Source organism: Alexandromys fortis, unplaced genomic scaffold, assembly GCF_014885135.2.
Source record: "Alexandromys fortis isolate MF-2015 unplaced genomic scaffold, M_Fortis_MF-2015_v1.1 scaffold_243, whole genome shotgun sequence".
Lineage (NCBI taxonomy): Eukaryota > Metazoa > Chordata > Mammalia > Rodentia > Cricetidae > Alexandromys > Alexandromys fortis.
The window spans coordinates 148,974-169,200 of NW_026068121.1; the positions used below are offsets into that span (position 1 = coordinate 148,974).

At 43.4% G+C, this 20,227-nt stretch overlaps 1 protein-coding gene across 2 annotated transcripts; it reads right to left on the reverse strand.

Annotated features, from left to right (window-relative positions):
- Positions 1–242: 242 nt before the first annotated feature.
- LOC126490336 (zinc finger protein 431-like) lies at positions 243–18,391 on the reverse strand. 2 transcript variants are annotated; one of them, XM_050125198.1, is made up of 4 exons: positions 18,271–18,391; positions 2,198–2,324; positions 1,932–1,992; positions 243–1,394 (listed from the first exon to the last, which is right to left on the reverse strand). In XM_050125198.1, the coding sequence occupies exons 1-4, from the start codon at positions 18,295–18,297 to the stop codon at positions 419–421; spliced, it is 1,191 nt and encodes a 396-aa protein (XP_049981155.1). In that variant the 5' UTR covers positions 18,298–18,391; the 3' UTR covers positions 243–418. The 2 variants fall into 2 exon arrangements, with proteins under 2 accessions (XP_049981155.1, XP_049981156.1); XM_050125199.1 differs by lacking the exon at positions 243–1,394 and having other exon boundaries at positions 1,928–1,992.
- Positions 18,392–20,227: the final 1,836 nt, after the last annotated feature.

Genomic DNA, 20,227 nt, shown 5'->3' on the forward strand with positions numbered 1-20,227 from the left:
TGGTTTCAAAAATATTTATGTATGTGTATGATGTGTGTATGTAGTAATCAGAAAAGAAACTTATATGAAAAATGTAGATCTCCCAGAGGATGAATTCTGGTCATCAATCTTAGCAGTGACTGCATTTACTCACTGATAAAATTCCCTGGCACTCATTGGCGTATCTGAAAAAATGTAAAGAACAAATATTAAGCCCCCAGAATAAAGTAACACAATCCAAACATAAAGGATGACAGCATAAATATTTGCAAATAGGTTTTATTATTCAAATTATCCCATATTCCCATATTTTTGGAATACGATATGTCCAAGAACTTTACCACATTAACTATATCCGTAAGTTTTCTCTCCAATATGACTTCTTTCATGTATTTGAAGATGATTTTTATCAGCAAAGACTTTACCACAGTGATTACTTTTAATAGAGTCTTTCTCCAGTATGAGTTCTTTCATGTGTTTGAAGATTACGTTTATGGGCAAAGGCTTTCCCACACTGATTACACTCATAGGGTTTCTCTCCGGTATGAATTATTTCATGTGATTTAAGGTGACTTTTAGATGAAAAGGCTTTACCACAGAGATGACATCTATAGGGTTTCTCTCCAGTATGACTGTTTTCATGCCGGTGAAGTAGACTGTTATATGCAAAGACTTTACCACACTGTCTGCATTCATAGGGTTTCTCTCCGGTATGAATTCTTTCATGCGATTTAAGACGACTTTTAGATGAAAAGGCTTTACCACAGTGATTACATCCATAGGGTCTCTCCCCAGTATGACTTCTTTCATGTGTTTGAAGATTACTTTTATAGGCAAAGGTTTTCCCACAATGATGACATTCATAGGGTTTCTCTCCAGTATGAGTTCTTTCATGTGATTTAAGATGACTTTTAGATGAAAAGGTTTTACCACATTGATTACATTCATAGGGTTTCTCTCCAGTATGAATTCTTTCATGCATTTGGAGATGACTTTTATATGGAAAGGCTTTGCCACAGTGATCACATCCATAGGGTTTTTCTCCAATATGACTGCTTTCATGCCTGTGAAGAACATTTTTACATGCAAAGGTTTTACCACACTGGTTACATTTATGAGGTTTCTCTCCAGTAGGACTTCTTTCACGTATTAGAAGATAACTGATATAAGCAATGAGTGTATCACATTGATGAAATCCATGTGTTTTCTCTCTAGTATGAGCTGTACATACTTGATTGAGATTGTGACATGGAAAGTCTTTAACACTTTGATTATATTCATAGTTTTTTACTTTCAAATGAGTCCTTTCATGTACTTTTAAAGACGAATCAGATCCAAATGTTTTATCATGTTGTTTACATTCATAAAGATTCTCTTGAGTATTGGATATTTTTGTGTCTTTGAAGATAGTGTGCCTATTAAAGGAAGAATAACAAACAAAAGGTTTTAACATTGCATCCACATGGCCTAACTTTTTATGCCTACAGATGTGATGTAGGGATTAGGGCTTCTCATGATAACATGGTCCTTGACTCTCATAAACTGCTCCATTCAATAAACTATGGTAAGTCCCTCACTACAAGTATTTGAGGAACACTAGTATTAATAGTTTGCTTATAAAAGGTCTTGGTCATAAACCCCTTATCAATGTGTATTTCTTTTACAATATTTGCTTGGTATGAAGCTATGTGGACGAACAGTGGAACAGCATGCCTCTCATATGGCTATGACTGAAACTGTGACATCTAATATGGTATTGTTTCCTTGTCTTGTTTCTTAAAGGAATGCTTTGCAAACAATGATCGGGTCCCTGACATTGCAGTACAGTGTTGTGAGAATTTAATAATCACCACAAAGTTGAGCTTATTTACACTGTTGCTTTTCATTAAAAGTTCAGGGTTCATTAACATTTCTTCAGAAGTACACATGTATCAGCTGCACAGGAAAATTACCTTCTATGTCTTCTAGAACTTTGACAATGTTCTTCAATATTCTCATCCTCCCATTTGTACCCTAAAACAGAGCACCAGAAAATGTATGATATATTGCTGGAAATTAGGAACAATTTAAATGTCTATCTTCCATGAACTTTAGAACAATCCCTAATTTATTCGCTAGATTCTTCCTCTTCCACAGTCAAAAATCACAGAAGAGCACAAATCCCCAAAAGAGGCCTGGCCCCTTAAGTTGAAAAGTAACAGAAAGCTCACATTCCTACCTACAGCAGTGAGGTTCCAGTAGGTTTCCAGCATCACATCTTTGTAGAGACTCTTCTGGGAAGGATCCAGCAAAGCCCACTCTTCGTGCGTGAAATTCACATGCACATCCTCATAGGTCACTGCGTCCTGAAATATCCCATATAAGGACGTAATAGAAATGGTGAGACTGCGTTGTAAATTCATACTACATTGAGAATATATTTACATAATGCTTTGTGCTTAATACAGTCTATGGCGTGGGTCATAGAATTTCAAAAGCAATGACCAACTCATTATAGAAGGAAACAGAAAAGAAGGATGATGTGGTCACAGAAATAGAACAGAATATGGCATTGCAGGAGAAATGCCTAGTAATACATACAGAAAGACTTGCCAACAGAGTAACATTATTTAGTATACATCAGCAAAATTTTAAAATTATTGACTTCAAAAAGAATAGAAAATACAGGCATGGTGGTGCACACATAAGCCAGAACGTCAGGAGGCAGACAGTAAAACTCTGTGATTTCCAAGTCTATTTGATTACGTAGAGATTACCAGGACAGCCAAAAGTACATAGTGAGACCCTATCTCAAATAAATAAAAAATAGTACTCAGGGGCTCACTTGAAATTCTTCCATAGAATTGGAACAATCACTACAATTCTGTACCTGTCCATCATAAATTTGGAGTAATCCTGTTTAAAATGTAAGGTTAATAACTCCTAGAAAGGAAGACATTTTAATAAGTTACTGACAGGTGAAATTAATCAAAAACATTAGTAAAATAAATGCTGATCCTAAAACAATAAAAAAAAACCCACCTAAAGAGACAGAGCATATAAAGATGGGTCAACAAATATGATCACCTGCTGCTACTGAAGATGACCTGGATCAAACCCCACCACTTACTTGGAGGCTCACAACCATTCCTAACTCCTGGTCAAGAGAATCCAAAGTTCTCTTCTAAGTTCAGTAAACACTGGTCAGACTAGTAGCACACAGCCATGTGTACAGGCAAAAGAGTCACATGGTGTGGGACAATGGTCTGTATTCTGTCAATTATATTTTAAGTAAATGCTGATTGGTCAGTAGCCAGGCAGGAAATATAGGCAGGACAACCAGACAGGAAGGAGAGGTGGATCAAGAGAATAGGAAGAATTCTGGGAAGTAGGAAGTCCTAGTCCTGTCCTGTCCCAGCCACAGAAGAAGCAAGATGTGGCTGCCCCGCCAAATAAGGTACCAAGCCACGTGGCTAACACAGACAGGAATATTGGGCTAATATAGTTAAAAGAGTTAATAATTGAGCTAATAGGCCAATCAGTTTATAACTAATGTAGACCTCCATGTGATTTCTTTGGGACTTAACAACTGCAGGAATCAGGCAGGACAGAAAACTCAAGTCAACAATCACATATTTGAAAATTTTAAAAATGTAAAAAACACACAAAGGGAAGGTGATGTTACACACCTGCAACTCAATGATTCAGGAGATCCCTATCAATTTCATGTCTGCATGCATTCTTGGTCTGAAGAATGACGCCCTCTACCAAAGTTCAAAGGTTATGATGTGGGCAAAGCTTAGCACAAGAGCAAATGCTTGACAAGAAACTAATTCGATTAGCCATAAAAAGTGCCATAGTGAGAGTTTGAAGTCAGTTTCTCCTTTCACCAAGGGTTCTTAGGATCAAACTGTGGTCAGGCTTGCATACAGAGCTCGTTTCAATGGAGCCACCTCAGCAGCACTGTTTGGTCAAATTCTAACTCACAGATGGCCTCACTCCTATATTTAAACACATTTCTGCTTTTGGGGGGGTTTTTTGACACAGGATCTCTTTATAGCTCTGACTGACCTATAACTCACTATTTGGACGAGGTTAGTCTTGAACTTCCTGCACCTGTCTCTAAAATACTATGATGACAGGTGTGAGCCCTCATGCTCAGCTACTTAAATGTACTGATTAAATCAAGGTATCGTGCTGGGATATATGGCAACTTCTTAAAGAACACAAATAAAGTGAAAGTGACAGATGAGTTTTAAAATCTTTTAACCCTAGCCAGTGGAATGTTGAGTCATGTAACAGGCATCGCCACCTGGCCTCCTCCTATTGGCTTAGGAAAATTTTGTGTTTTGTTTCTCAATGACAGAACAGAATTTGCAAAGAATATGCCTAAGTGAGATCTTGGTCTTATAACAGAGAAATTGTTTTGTGTTTTAGAGCCAGATTTCATTTTATGCTCTGGTCAAGACTAAAGAAAGCTATTTCGAGCCTCCTGCTTCAGCTTTTCAAGTGTTGGGATTACAGATGTGGGGCACCATGTCTGGCTGAAGGAGATTCTGTATAAAAGCTGATGCAGTGGCAGACTATTTGCCTATCATGTGTGAAGTCCACTGGAAAAATAAATAACTAATGTGGTCTCACTGCGCATCCAGTACGCCCATAAACATGTAAAATGCATGTGAGGCTCTCCACACCAAAATGAATCAAATGAGATGGGGACGGACACTGTATAATCAAAGGAAAAATCCAGCATGATGATGTTTCTATTTCTACCATCTATTCTCTTGTGTGTAAAAGGAACACTACTATAGCTTTAATTGAATATTGTCCCTCACACACTGATAGTGGGAGACATCAATACCCCACTCTCACCCATGGAAAGGTCATCCAGACAAAAACTAAACAGAGAAATACTGGAACTAACAGATATTAACCAAATGGACTTAACAAACATTTTGGTGTGCTCAAGTGTGACTATTGCTGATGATGTCATCTGGAAGCTGCATCTCTAACTGTAGAAGGGCCTCACAAGGCTGCTAAGGTTTTAAATTTGATCTATTTTATTAAGTTGAAATGCAAAAGTCTAAAATTCCCACCAATATGGAGAGTCAGAAATCTTTCTGATCACAACCCAGACCATACTCAATTGGGATAAAATGAGGTCAAGCAACATCTTATGTTTGGGGACTGAGGAAAAGGGGGAAACCTGGACAAGTGCACAGCATCCACAATACAATCTATGTGACGAGACAGACGGATGGACTAGACTGTCTCTGCTCAATGTCATGAAATCTTTCTTCTGTTCTTTAGCTATGTGTCGCCAACATACCTATGCCATAGGTACCATCTCCTCCTATATTCATGTTACTATCACAAAGGTTCTTCTTATAGGAAGGGGTGTAACTGAGCATTCAACCTTTGAGAAGAAGAAATTCCACTGGGACTTGGCCTGATGCAGGATGGGCTTGCCTTAGCAGGAAGCTGGGCGAACCCTGAATAGAAAGAACATGTCTTTAAACCCAGCACTCCAGAGACACGGGCAGGGAATCTCTGTGAGTTTGAGGCAAGCCTGATCTACCAAGTGAGTTCTATGACAGCCAGGCCTGTTACACAAAGAAACCTTGTCTCTGGGACAAAAAAAATTTAGGCTATCAGCAACAGAAATCGGATTACAAGAAGCCATCATAAGTGAAAAAATGATCAACACATGACTGAATAAACAGTAAATGCAGTGGCATCATCTGATTTCAAACTGCAATAAAGACTGTACTGTCACTGAGGGGTGGTGCCGCATAATCTGATTCCAGCACTGGGGAGGCAGAAGATGGGTCTCTGTGAGTTCCAGGACAGCCTGGTCTACAGATGGAGCTCCAGGACAGCCAGGGCTACACAGAGAAACTCTGCTCAAAATAATAATAATAATAATAATAATAACAAAAACAACAACAAAGACTGCTGTCTGGGAAAATATAAAGAGATCAACAGAACATGAGAGCAAACTTAGAAATAAAAATGTAATTAATATAGAGTCAATTTTGACACATGCGGCCAGGAAACCCAGTAAGTCTGGATGGCCTTACTGACACACGTGACTGGACCACCCTGGCCTCTCCACGCAGATGTGTTCATGACACAGACTCTACACCCTGCACAGCACTAACTGCAGACGGATCCTACACCTGAATGTTCAGTGCCAAGTGCAGAACTTCTAGAAGACACTACAGAAACCAGGGCTCTGTGAAGTAGCGTGCACATCCTGCATGGTGACAAGGATGTATCCACACAAGAACTATGGGATATTTAAACATTTCACCCAAACACCAAAAAATACACCTTCATATCAGCACTGTAACAACACCCCAGACTTTAACACAACTGACCCCATGATGGACGTACCATTCAGGATGTAAAACTCAGCAAATGAACAGCAACTCATGACAAAAACTAAAACCAAAGCCTGATCCATCAAATCCATAGTTATAGGAAAGTCTCTAAAGTACTAACCTTGCTTTTTACCTCCTGTAGTTCCGCTTCAGGCTAACTGTTCTTGTTAAAACTGAAGTATGTCAACCCAAATCATGGTTTTTGTGCCTAAAAGCTCATCCTAAAAGAGGCCTGGGACTACACTGGGACCCTGAACACTCAGTGTAGTCCGCAGGTTGGCTAATAAAGACATTCCATCGACTTAAACCCATGCCTATGCAGTCTTCCTTGGCGAATACTCACATTTCTGGAAATCCCACTGAGTTCCCAGAGACCAGACCATAGGACACAAGGGCTCTAGAGGCCCTCAGAGGGAAGAGGAGTGCAGTAGTCAGGAGACGATACAGGGTGCACACACAGAGCAGTCCAGGCCCACAGCCATCTCTGTTGGGATTTCATGGTTGTGACAGACACCATGACCATGTCAACTCTTCTAAAGGAAAACACTTAATTGAGACTGCTGTACAGCTCAGAAGTTTAGTCCATTCTTGTCACAGCAAGAAGCATGGCGTGCGCAGGCAGACACGGTGCTAGAGAAGGAGCAGAAATTTACACATCCTGAATTGTAAGCAGCAGCTGGACACTGAGACACAGGATCTGAAGGACCACATCCACAGGGACTCACTCCTTCAAAGGCCATGAAAGACCCTGGGAGAGAGGTGTCTATTGAGGAGTCCTCCACCCAAGAACCAGAACCAATCCACTGGATGCTAAAGCACGAGGCAGTTTATTGGATACACAGGCACCTGTGGATGCTACAGCAACCAAGTTACTGAGCATGCCGGGGTAAGGGTACATCATGTATTTATAGGGATTTAGAAGTTACATAAGAGGCTGCATAGCAACAAGCATTTCATTGGTTCTAAAATTGGCGGGCTTAGCTCACCCTGGGAATGGCCCCATGTCTGTTCTTGAATTTCCCCGAAAAACCATAAAGCCAGATAAAACACCCTGTAGCAGGTTGACAGTTTAGATAGAATGTCTTGGGGGGTGGAGTAGTCCCGAAAACCCACAAAGCTAGATAGAGCACTCTGCAGCAAGTTGACAGTTTAGATAGAATGCCTTGGGGGGTGGAGGATCCCTCTCCTTAGCCTAGTCAGTGAGTCTGCAACCCATAGATATGCAGTTTTAGCATCTGCTGAGCCAGGGGAGCCCAGCTAAATTTCAGCAGAGTTTAACATAGTACATGGGCACGGCGGTCTTTCAGCCACAAGGCCAACCGCATCCACAGGGACTCACTCCTCCAAAGGCCACAAGGCCACACCTCCTACTAGTGCCAGTGCCTATGGGCCAAGCATTCAAACACAGTAGCCTACGGGGCCATTCCAATTCAAACCACCACATTCTACTCTCTGGCCCCCACAGGCTTGTAGCCATATCATAATGTAGAAACACATTCGGTCCAACTTCAAAAGTCCTTAAAGTCTGTAACAGTTTCAAACTGGTTTAAAAGTTCAAAGTCCCTTTCGAGACTCATTTTTCTTTTAACTGTAATCCCTTGAAAACCAGAATCAGAAAGCACATCACATATTCACTCCCAACACCATATGGTACGGCATATATGCTACCATTCCAAAAGGGAGAAGAGGGGCTCAGTAAAGAAACAGCTGGCCAAAGCACCCCTACACAGGCCTGGCCACAGCGCATTCCTTAGAAATGGAGGGAATTCCATACACCCTTTCTTCTGTTTTTTACTCCAAAGCCAGAACCACATGGCTGAAGCTGCTAAGCTCTGCTGCTTGCTGATGCTGAAACACGGACCCCTCGTTCAGTTACATCTTCACCAGCTTTGTTTTCAGTGGTTTCCTACACTGCTGAAGCTCGGCTGTCCTGAAACTCACTCTGTAGACTGTCCTGGCCTTGATGAGCCAACCTCTTCCTTCTCAGTACTGAGATTAAAGGTATGCACCACCACACCTGGACCTAAACTGTTCTTTAATTTCTCTACACAAATTAGAAGCTTAGCTGGCTGTGATCATGGCCTGGGCTCAATTTATTCCATTTCTTAATCTGTTTACTTCTTTGAACAAAGAATTTAGTTCCATTCTGCTTCACGGTGCCACTTTTCTCCGCAAATTGTACATTTTTATTTTTCCTTGTTCAGCTTGCTCCTTTTCATTATAAATCTACATGAGACTGAAGACTAAGAATCACAAAACAGAGTCAATTCTAGGCTGTTTGACATTTCCTCTGCCAAAGGAACCGATCCTAAACTCTTCACTTTAGCCTCAGGCAGACTATTCCGACAAGGGGGAAAAGGCAGCCACATTCTTCACCAAAATGTAACAAGAACAGTTTCTAGGCAATATACTAATATTCTTCTCTGAAACCTCTGAACCAGGCCCCCACAGTGCAAATCCCACCTCAGCACCACCGTCTTCCATGCTCTCACTATGAGGGGCCATCAAGCGCCTCTTAGAGCGTTCCATTGCTTTCCTAAAACAGTCCTAAAGTCCAAATTCCTCCAAACAAAAACATGGTCAGGCCAATCTCAGCAACAGCCCAGTCCCCAGTACAAATGTCTCTATTAGTTAGGGTTTTACTGCTGGGAAGAGATATCATGACCACAGCAATTGTTGTAAAGGAAGACATTTAATTGTAAATTCTAATGATAACGGCTTAGTCCATTATCATCATGGGGAGAAGCATGGCAGCATGCAGGCAAATGTCGTGCTGGAGAAGAAGCTGAGAGCTCTACACCTTGATCAGCAGGAAGCAGAGGGAGCCTGAGGCACACTAGGCCTAGTTTGAGTATTTGAGACCTTAAAGCCCACCCCCATAGGACACGCTTCCTCCAACAAGGCCACATATATTCCAAGACCACACCTCTTAACAGTGCCACTCCCCAAAGGACAAGCGTTCAAACACGTGAGTCTACAGGGGTCACTCCTATTCCAAACCCAACACAACCTTTGATCTATTCCTGCCTAGTGCGTCAGAGGGGTCTTGACACCTCCAATCCAAAGGGAAACAAATTAGAAAGTCACCTGTTCTGTCACCTTCAGAGGTTGTCTTGCTGAGGTGCCTTCCGTTTAGACACACAGCAGAGGTCAGATGTGATGGCTGACCCACTGTCTGGGAACCATATGATGTCACTGGATGTCTCTGTTCATTTGTATGACTATATGATGGCTACCCTACTTGTGTTTATTGTAAGTCTCTCTCTGTACATCTCTACATGTCTTTCTATGTGTTTCTATCAGTTTAGTTTCCCTGCATTGATTCGTGGCTTTCTCTGGTGTGAAACCCTCCTCCACCCAGGAAAGACCTGTGATCCTCCTGTTGGGAGACCTGAATCATCTGGCTCTGCCAGGTCACATGAAGATGGGGGGGGGGGGGACCCTCCACCTATCCCACTCCAAGAGCAGCACTTACTTGTACTATTACTTGACTCTTGCTCTCGTACAGGGTTGGTCCTTATGAGGATGGGAAAGGTGATGGGCCTGAACCTCACAGTCATCTAAGAACAGTGCACACAGGGTGGGGAAGAACAGTTCCCCCAGGTGAGCATTCCCTCCATTTTATGTCTGCTCTAAGTAGTTCCAGGGAAGGAGAACACTCCCTCTGGACTGAACCAAAAGGAAAAGATAAAGTTCCACTACTTTCTTTCATAATTTGTGTCTCTTTTTCAACTGGTGATCTCTAAAACCCACTTTGGAAAAAAAGTAAAAACACTACCCCTGGGCTAGGCAAGGGAACAGATATTCCCTTCTTCCCTTCCCTCCAACACTGACCAAGAACATTTAAGGAATTTCACTAAGTACTTTTTAGAAAGAATAAAGACAGTGGGTAAAAAGATTTCCTTTTTTTAAGACCAGGTGGATGTGGTGCATGCCTTTAATCCCAGCACTCGGGAGGCAGAAGCAGATGGATCTCTGTGAGTTCGAGGCCAGCCTGGTCTACAAGAGCTAGTTCCAGGACAGGCTCCAAAAACTAGAGAAAAAATGTCTCAAAAAAAAACAACAACAAAAAAAAATTCCTTTTTTACCCAGTCACCCCAGGTATTAGAAAAATGTTATACAAGTTTAAAAAGTTTCAAGGAAAAAGAAGGCTCCAGGTGCTGGGAATAGTACAAAGGGTGCTCAACAACAAACTGATCGGGACAAGAACTTCTGCACAAACTGACAGCCACCTTCACCTTCTCTGGTAATGAGACAAGGTTAGACTTAGAGATACCCAGCAAAAATTTTGGTATCCTACCCTCTGTCAGAAGAATATCTCCTTAGCTGGAAGTTAGGCCTCCAATCAAAAGATAAATAATATCAATACCCTGGAAACAAAACAGGTAAATAAAGTTCATATTGCCTGGTTGATGAGGCAAGCATCCTGGTCTGTCAGTCACACTGGAGCATGTGGCTCCTGCCTATGAGGAAACCTGGTACCACTAATTTTCGTGAGTCTGTGTCTTCCAGAGAAGCATGTGTACTGGCTTGGACCTGGAAGAAGCACTCGTCATCCTCCCATTGGCAGTGATGTGTCAACCATCTTTGTTTGTAATTGGACAGATCCAATGGGAGGTTATAGTCGGCAACTAACCTGGACCAGGTTGCCCTTGGAGTTAAAGACACTAAAAGCAGAGTGACTTCCCTCCTACAGATTTCCTGGGAAAACAGATTATAAAGACCACAGAGGGACTCCTGAGAGTTTATAGACCTTTGCCTACAAAATGTTAGCTAAGAAAGCCCAACTTTGTAGAAGCTGCCTATCTGGCTACCAGCGGAGGGGAGCCTGTCCCAGAGGATTAATGCCATCCTTCAGATCCCAACTCCAAAGACTAAGAAAGGTGCAGCAGAATAATGCTGTTTCTGGACACCAGAGTTTCTGGAAATGGCAAGGCCTCTATACACCAGCACAAAGAGGCCCTGAGCACCTAATATGGACTGAGACTCAACAAAAGCCATGTATGGCTTTAAAAACAGCAGTGATTTCCACTCCAGCCATAGAATTTCCAGATGTCTCAAAGCCTTTACATCTGTTTGTCCACAACACAAAGGGGGTTTTAATCCAAATTTTGGGAATGGAAATGTCCTGTGAAGTCCTTGTCAAAATGACTGGACCCTGTAGCCAGAGGTTGGCCCATCTGTCTAAGCACATTGGCAGCTAGTGCTTGATTAATGAGAGAAAACAACAGAAAATTCTGGATCAAGATGTTATCCTCACAGCACACCACAGCATGCCTGAGGCTGCCCTCTTGTGATGACACAGGTGTTCATCCAACACTGTCAAGAATAAAGATGAAACCAGGTACATGGGAGCCGTAGCAGTTCCACTGACTGAAAAATAAGGACGCACACCAGGAACCTCAGCCCAGAGAGCAGCACTGATCCATCTGAACTAGGCTCTCGGATGAGGAAAAGGAAAGCCCACCTCCACCATCCACATGGACAGTCACTACACTCATACTGTCTGGAAAGAGGGCTGCACAGCACTGGGAAAAGGATTTAAAATCTTGGCCCTCCTACAGGCTATTGGGCTTCCCCTACAAACAGTTGTCCTCCACTGCTGGGCTCCTGACCCGGCTCTCCAAACCAGTGGGGCCTGTTGGTATTTTGGAAGTGGGGTGAAGGGTGTAAATTGAATATCTAATAACATACCATGACCCCTTACTGCCTAAGATATTATGGTTTAAAAAAAAAAAAAGTTCAAATCCACAGGATGATGGAGGATACCTGGTGTAGGAGGTCCTTCTGTCCATGTGTTGCTTTCATTGGTTAATGAATAAAGAAACTGCCTTGGCCTAGTTGATAGGGCAGAACTTAAGTAGGCAGGGAAGACAGAACTGAATGCTGGGAGGAAGAAAGACGGAGTAGGAGACACATGGAGCCGCCAGATACAGACTTGCCCAATCTTTCCCAGTAAGCCACTGCCACAGGGCAATACACAGATTAATAGAAATGGGTTAAACTAAGATGTAAGAGTTAGCCAATAAGAGGTTAGAGCTAATGGACCAAACAGTGATTTAATTAATACAATCTCTATGTGGTTATTTCGGGGCTAAGATAGCCGGGCAGCTGAGGCAAACAAGCGGGCCCCCTCCTTGCAACAGACACCAGAGGGAAGGGTCACCCTCCCAGAAACAAGTGACAGGACTGTTGGTAACTAACCTTCACCAGGCTACTCATCTGGGGCTCACAAGCTTTCTGAGTTGTTCAGACCAGGGTTTAGTATGTGTAGACCATAGACTGGACAGCCTAGCAAGCCGTGTCTCAGCCAGATATCAGGCTTTGACTCAAGTGAATCCAAAACAGACAGCCCTTACACAGGAAAGTGTCCAAATGACAAAGCAAGACCCCCAAGAACTCTGGGGAAAGAAACTGCACAAAGATCTGTGTTACTGAGGGAGGATAACTGTACTTGCAAGTTTTTATAGATACCGCTTTCTAGTTGGTAAAACTGTCTAAAACAACTCAAATAGTAACTTAAAAGGCTTCTCCAGGAACTGGTCCCAAGATTTGGGAACCCCCTCTCCAGCAATGGAGTCCAACAATGGCCTAGCTTTCTTAGCCAAAAATCTCTCAATTAATAGTCAAAGCTTTACATAGAAATTGAAAATCTCATTGTACTTACAAACCTCAGAGTTCTGCTGAGGTAAGAAGAATAAACAGAACAAATAAAATAAAATAAAATAAAATAAACCTTTAACAAAACCCTTAAAAAGAGTCTACCAAAGAATGGAGAGACCTCTTTCCTTTGCTTTGATTCTGCCAGCTGCACAACACATGAGATATTTACCCTCTATGAGTTTATGTTTACTACTCCCCCACTGCTTCCCAGGCTCAGAGATGTACAGTTGGCAGAACAGTCTAACCCTCAAGTCACTACAGGCAACTCCAGTCCTCCATAATGACCATCCATTGGGCTATCCTAGAGACCCAGCTGACCTGAGTCTAGCACCCGTTTCTCCTTGTACAAGATGAATGATACTGTCTGGGTCAAGCAAGGAAGCAAATAACACTGGAAGTAAGCTGAAAAGGACCCTAAAAGGTGATTCTCTCCACTCCTAAAGCAATGAAGAGAGCTGGCACACAAAACGAAATTACAACAGCCAGATAAAGAAAGCAGAAGTCACATTTGCCCAAAGACAACTTTGAGATACAGATCCACTGGTAATAGCCTGGTAAGTGAAAAACACGGCATGCACTTCCTAGGGTGCTCCGCACAGCAACCTGGCTATTTATCTGCGACCCGGACCTTCTGCAAGCTGTAAGTTTTAAGCTTATGATCTATTTCCAAAAAGTCCAGTTTGAACTTGCTCTGAGTTGAACATGAGCTCCTTGAGTGCAGCTAGTCCGAGCAAAAAAAAAAAAAAAAAAAAGCAGGTTTTTAAGTATCTAGTCCTTGTGGAATAAATAGATCCAGTTATGAAGCATGTTTCAGGACATACACTACATTGGTGTGGGACAATTATATTTTAAATAAACACTGACTGGCCAGTAGCCAGGCAGAAGTATAAGCGGGACAAGACAGGAAGTAGAGGTGGGTCAATGAGAACAGGAGAATTCTGGGAAGAAGGAAGTCCTAGTCTACAGTCGTGACCCAGCTACAGAAGCAGCAAGATGTGACTGCCTCGCCCAATAAAGTACCAAGCCATGTGACTAAGATCAACATGAATAATGGGCTAATATATGTTTAAAAAATTAGTAAAGAAGAAGTCTGAGCTACTAGGCCAATCAGTTTATAACTAATGTAGACCTCTGTGTGATTTCTTTAAGGACTTAACGACTGCAGGAACCAGGCAGGACAGAAAACCTCAGACAACACTACATATCAAAATTATACAGTCAACTGAAAAGTCATCTTTTTGACCACTCACAGATACATGTGCCCAACAGATGGAATATTTTCATGAGATACACATACAAGCAGTGGGAACGCACCCACGGATATTCTTAGGGAAGAAATGAAGTGACTCATGAGAGAAATTACACAGGAGCAGCTGGTTTCCACCCAGTGACTCCACGGCCTTGCAAGGTGGGGCTCCCTATCAGAGAGTCACTCGTGTGGTGGGTCGGCCTGTTAAACACCAGTTACCACCTGCTGCATCTCTGTGACCCCTGACAGGTATTACCTACTGTACTACAGACCAGCAGCCCATTTTCATTCTGCCTCTGCTCACTGATGCCCACTTCAAATGTCGGGTTGGATTAGAGAGAGGAAAGATATGGGGGTTTATCTTTTCAGACAGAAATAGAGCTTACAGTTCTATGCATGCCCTGTGACTGCACCCCTGCTTGCCAGAAATAAGGGAGTTTCCATTACAAAAATTGGATTTGTGAAACTGAGGCTTCCTGGAAATATTCATTAAAAAGATTTGGGCCTGTGGGAAACAGGAAACACTTGCAGAATCAGACTGTAGGCCACAGGAAGGAACCCTGAGATAGACTTAATCATTCCCAGCCATAGGCCAGAACTGCCGGCTTTGTTTAGACACCTGGCCCCTGTCATGTTACATATGGATAGGAACTAACCAGACTGTCAGCCCATTGACAGACAAAACTCACTGTGACTGGAGTCAGCCCAAATCAATGTACTGCTTTATGTGTTAATGCATCAGGATAACAACAATAGGATTGATTAGAACTACTTGGGCGGCACGTAGCAATGGTTTTACCAAATGTGCCTCTTCTTATGATTTCCATACTAAACAAACAGGTTGATCAGGACTGTCGCGCCCCACCTCGGCCAGCGAGGATGACACGTGACACTGCGACACCGGAGCTCTTCTCACTGCACTTTATTCCAGGACTTTATTCACTTTCTCTCTCTCTTCCCCTCTCTCTCTCTCTTTCCTTCCTCTCTCCGGGCAAACCTTTCCCAGCCCTTAAGTAGGCATGGGCTGCCAATCCCAGAATGCCAGGTGGGCATTGCCCATAGGCCCACGCATATACAAGCAGCTGATAATCATTGCTTGATCAGGCATAGGTCAGGCCTTAGCCATCTCAGGAGTTGATTATACATCTCCATCAGGTGTGACACCACGCAGCTCGCTACACAGGACCTGATGGTATTGAAAGTTTCTATTTCTGAATTAAAACAACAGTTAAGATTACTACAAAACTGAAAAGGCTTAGACTTAATTGTCATGAGATAAAGGAAACTATGTATGGTTTTCGGGGGGGGCGGGGGCCTGCTGGTCCTATACTAATTGATCAGAAGTAATTTAAAATAAAATACTGCAAAGGTTGGGGGAATCATCAATACCAGTCTCTTCCTTGTCCCACTGGCTAACTACTCTGCTATCGGCAGTGACTGGGTCTTTAATCCTCGTTCTGATTGGATTAATGGTGGGTCCCTGCATCCTAACTAAAGCAGGATGAGTCCATGATTTGATTCACTAACTCAGCCCAGTGGGAAATATAACAGGCCCAAGTCCTTAGTAGGCCGCCGACCTAAGCACACCTGACTCCAAGATGGAAGTGCCACTCGGGCTGTAAAACTCAGCACATAGAACCTAACACCAGCCAAAACAAAACAAAGTGCACACCACCAAAGTGCATATTTACAGCAAGTCTCTACATGTACTAACCTTGCATTTAGTCTGTAGCTCTGCTTCTGGCTAATGGTTCCTGTTAACTGAAGTATGTCAACCCAGAACATGGTTTCTGTGCCTAAAAGCTCATCCTGGGAAAGGCTAAGGGCTATGCTGGGAGGCAGATCAGCCAGTGTGTCTGCAGGCCAGCTAATAAAGACCCACTATTATTGCCTTAAACCCATGTTCCAGCAGTCTTCTCTGGTGAATACTCACAACAAGCACATCATGGAACTTTCTCCATAACTGTAGACAAACTCAGACACAAAGCAAGTCTCCACAGACACAAGAAAACTGAAATAAGCCCTGCATCCTGTCAGACACCACAGATTAAAGCTGGACATTAACAACAGCAGAAGAATCAGAAAGCTTTCAAACACGTGGAACCTCAGCACCTCATTTTTAATTTTTAATTTTCATTTATTAATGAAAAATGAATCAAGATAGAAATAAAGAAATGAAATGATAACCATGCCACAGACTGAATTCTTTCTCAAGGTATCAGCCCATGGGGCTGGAGAGACAACTGAGCAGCTAAGAGCACTGGCAGCTCTTCCAGACATCCTGAGTTCCATTCCCTAGCAACCACATGGCGACTCACAATCATCTTAGTGGGATCTGATGGCCTTGTCTGGACTAGAGCACTTGTACACATAAAATAATCAACCTTAAAAAAAAAAAAATCACTGTGTCTAGTAACCGAGACTGCCGAAAAAAAATAATAATTAGATCAGACCATTAATCTTTCATTTGATTTCCCAGGACATGTACAGAATACAGAGAGACAGTATAACAAAATCTTACACAACCTGTCTTCCTGACTCTTCTCTTGCTCCGAAGAAGCACTATGACCAAGGCTTTAAAGGGAAGGCTTTTAATTTGGTGGTCAATTATAGTGATGAAGGCTCAGTCCGTTCTCATCTTGAAAGGAAGTGTCCCAGTGGGCAGGCATGAGACTGAGGGTTACATCCTGATACACAGGCAGGCAGCAGGCAGGAAGAAACACTAGCCTTGCACTGAGTTTTAAAAGCTCAAAGCCCACCTACAGTGACACATATACACAAACAAGACACATCTACTCCCAGAAGGGCAAACCCCCTAATTTTACTCAATTACTTCCACTAATTGGGGCCAACCATTCAAAGATAGGAACCTGAAGATGCTGAGCAAATATAAACCATGACAGGAATACAATCTATGAAAAAAGAGCTCTGAAGAAGAGTCAAAGATACTAAGGAAAACAGAGAGAGAGGAAGAAGAGAAGACAGAGAAAGACAAACAAAAGGAAAAACTATTTACTCCAAATACGAGTAATGGATGGATTACAGGCTTCCTTAATAAAACCTTCCCTACTCCACCGAAGAAGAGATTACACACCCTGCAATGGTGGTGCACACCTTTAATCCCAGCACCTGGGAGGCAGAGGCAGGTGGATCTCTGTGAGTTTGAGGCCAGCCTGGTCTACAGAGTGAGTTCCAGGACAGGCTCCAAAACTACACAGAGAAACCCTGTCTCAAAAAACCGGGAAGAAAGAGAGAGATTACACAATTCAAGGCCATGGCATGATCCCTCGTTTCCCTCCCTACCCAGTTCCCTCAGAGAACCTGGGCAACCTTGGATCAGGTCTGCTGGAAGCAACGAAGGCATCAGTCTCTTGCTGTGCTTAAGTGTGGCTGTTGTAGATGACGCCATCGGGAAGTTGCATTTTTTTTCTTTTTTTGTTTTTGGTTTTTCGAGTCAGGGTTTCTCTGTAGTTTTGGGGCCTGTCCTGGAACTTGCACTGTAGACCAGGCTGGCCTCGAACTCACGAGATCCGCCTGCCTCTGCCTCCCAAACACTGGGGTTAAAGGCATGCGCCGCCACCTCCTGGCACTTAACTTTTTTTTTTTCCAGACAGGATGTCTCTCTGCAGCCCTGGCTGCCCTGGAGCTCGCTCTATAGCCCAGGCTGACCTGTGTTTCCTATGTACTAGTTTCAAAGCATGTACCACCGCCGCTGATATTTTAACAAATTAAGCCCGAAAGTCTTCAGTCCAGCAAACATGGAGATTACAACGGACGTCAACACAGTGACAAGGACGTTCCCACACAAAGGTCCATGCACCCCACGCTCTGCCAGGCGCAAGCCGCAGAGCGAAATCACTCAGAGGTCCCGCTTCACCACGAGACCTGCAGGGACTTCGGGGGGCAAAGGGAATCACTCCGCCCACCGCGTCCGCCGCCGGTTCCCACAGCCCCGGGAGGACCCCACACCGGATCCCACGGCTCCTCCCGCGTGGGGACGGCGGCCCTCGCTCTCACCATGGCGGATTCCGAGCTCAGCCCCATCTCCTCACGGCTCCCGTCAGCATAACACGTGGCAACTGAAACCGCCTCAGCTGCAGTCCGCCGAACCTACAGTATGGCGAACCGGAAGTGCCCTCCCCACCCTGAAAGGCAGTCCATCTGGAGGCCCTGATTGGCTACTGAGGCCTGAGTGACAGAAACAAGCCCCTTAGGGTCAGAGTGCTGTGAAGTGAGGTCGCACGATGGTTCTCAGCCCTAGCATCCTGCACAGACACACAACTGCCCCAGACCTGCAGAGACTGGCATTGCTGCAGAACTAGGGGCTGGGCTGCAAAGTCTTCCAGGAACAATCCCTGCACTCAGCAGGACTCTTTTCTGGGGCTTTAGTGAGGTTTTGCTAAGAAACTGAGAAAGGACTAAGGAAACCGGACACTTTCTGGGTTAATCATATCTCAGGCCAGCTGTGGAAAACGGGCTATGATTTTCATTTTTGTAAAAAGAAAGTTTGGTTTAAAAAAAAAAAAACATGCACTAATCTACACTCCCTTTAAACCGCTGTGCTGTGGAAAAGGCCCATTAGTGTAAACACAGGATTTAGAGAACTAAACCCTACGGGGTCAGAGTGATCTTACTTCTCACGCCGTTTACTGTAGAGCCGCAGACTCTGATGACGAAATCATACATATTTTACTGCCTACTTGACATACGGGTCTACAGATTTGTTTTTCCCTCTTAATTCTGCATCATTAGTGAAAATAAGTAAACCAAATTAAGAATAATACTTTTTTTTTTTTTTTGAGCTAAGGTTTCTCTGTGTAGCTTTGGAGCCTGTCCTGGAGCTCGCTCTGTAGACCAGGCTGGCCTCGAACTCTCAGAAATCAGCCTGCCTCTGGCTCCCAAGTGCTGGGATTGAAGGCATGTGGCGCCATCACCACCAGCTATGAATTCTTATTTTTACATCGTTCTCCTAGTGTTTCGTTTTCTTTGTCAGAGCCTCAGGCTGCAGTCCTGCTGGCCAAAAACTCACTATGCAGAGCAGGCTAGCCTAAAAATCATAAAGATCAGATTGTCTCTGCAGCAGAGAGCTCAGACTAAAGGCCTGCACCACCGTGCCCGACTTCTATTCATTCTTCACGTTTACTAATGAAATAAACAAACTAGGTGTGGCACACAGTTGCACTTCGTATGGAAGATACATCTTCAGAAGGACCACTGTGAGGTTTAGGCAAGGTTATAAGCGAGACCCTATCATCTCAAAAGAGCAAATGCCACCCCAGCATCTTAGGTCATTAGTGCCAGTCTTAGTTCTGGAGCCCACATGGGTCTATGGCACCCCGGCCTGTGAACCAAGCCTACAGTCTACATTTTTGACATCCCTGCCTGGAATCTGCGACGGGGCTGAAGCAGCAGCAGCAATGGGATGAAGAGCCCGTGTCCAGCTGCTCTGGTGCTGTGCTCCACTGCTGTGGAGGAATTTTAACCTGTGTCCTCACTGCAGGCCTTCCACTGAGGATTCTTTGAAGCCACACTAACACTTGACTGGCATGTTCAGTCTGTTAAATTATACGATTTCTGGCTCAGGTAATCAACTTTCCCAGGGCTACTCATTTGTACATGAACTTGAAAAGTACCAGATGCAGTCACATGCTAGTGCTGATTGTAAAATGGCTGGATGCTGGGGGCACAGAGGTCTTTGTACTCACAGAGAAGCAGTAACAGAGCCAGGAACATTAATCACGTAAGGGCATCTGCTCAATGGAGAAGATACAAATCATATACCTGCCGTTGGTTGTTTTTTTCTTAACTCTTTTGGATCTTTGGTGGGTCTGACACCCAGCTACCAAATAAATACATACGGAGACTTATTATTACTTATAAATGACCTCTGCCTTAGCTTGGCTTGTTTCTCGTCAGCTTTTCTGAAATGTCCCATCTATCTTTTGCCTCTGAGTTTTTTTTAACTTTATTTAAC

Bases quoted from the DNA above. Each gene is read 5' to 3' on its own strand.
- LOC126490336 (XM_050125198.1), bottom strand. From the start codon at position 18,297: ATGGGGCTGAGCTCGGAATCCGCCATG. The intron at 1,993-2,197 runs GTAGGAATGTGA...GCTCTGTTTTAG, and splicing joins CTGGAACCTCACTGCTGTAG to GGTACAAATGGGAGGATGAG. The intron at 1,395-1,931 runs GTAATTTTCCTG...TTCCTTTAATAG, and splicing joins AGTTCTAGAAGACATAGAAG to GCACACTATCTTCAAAGACA.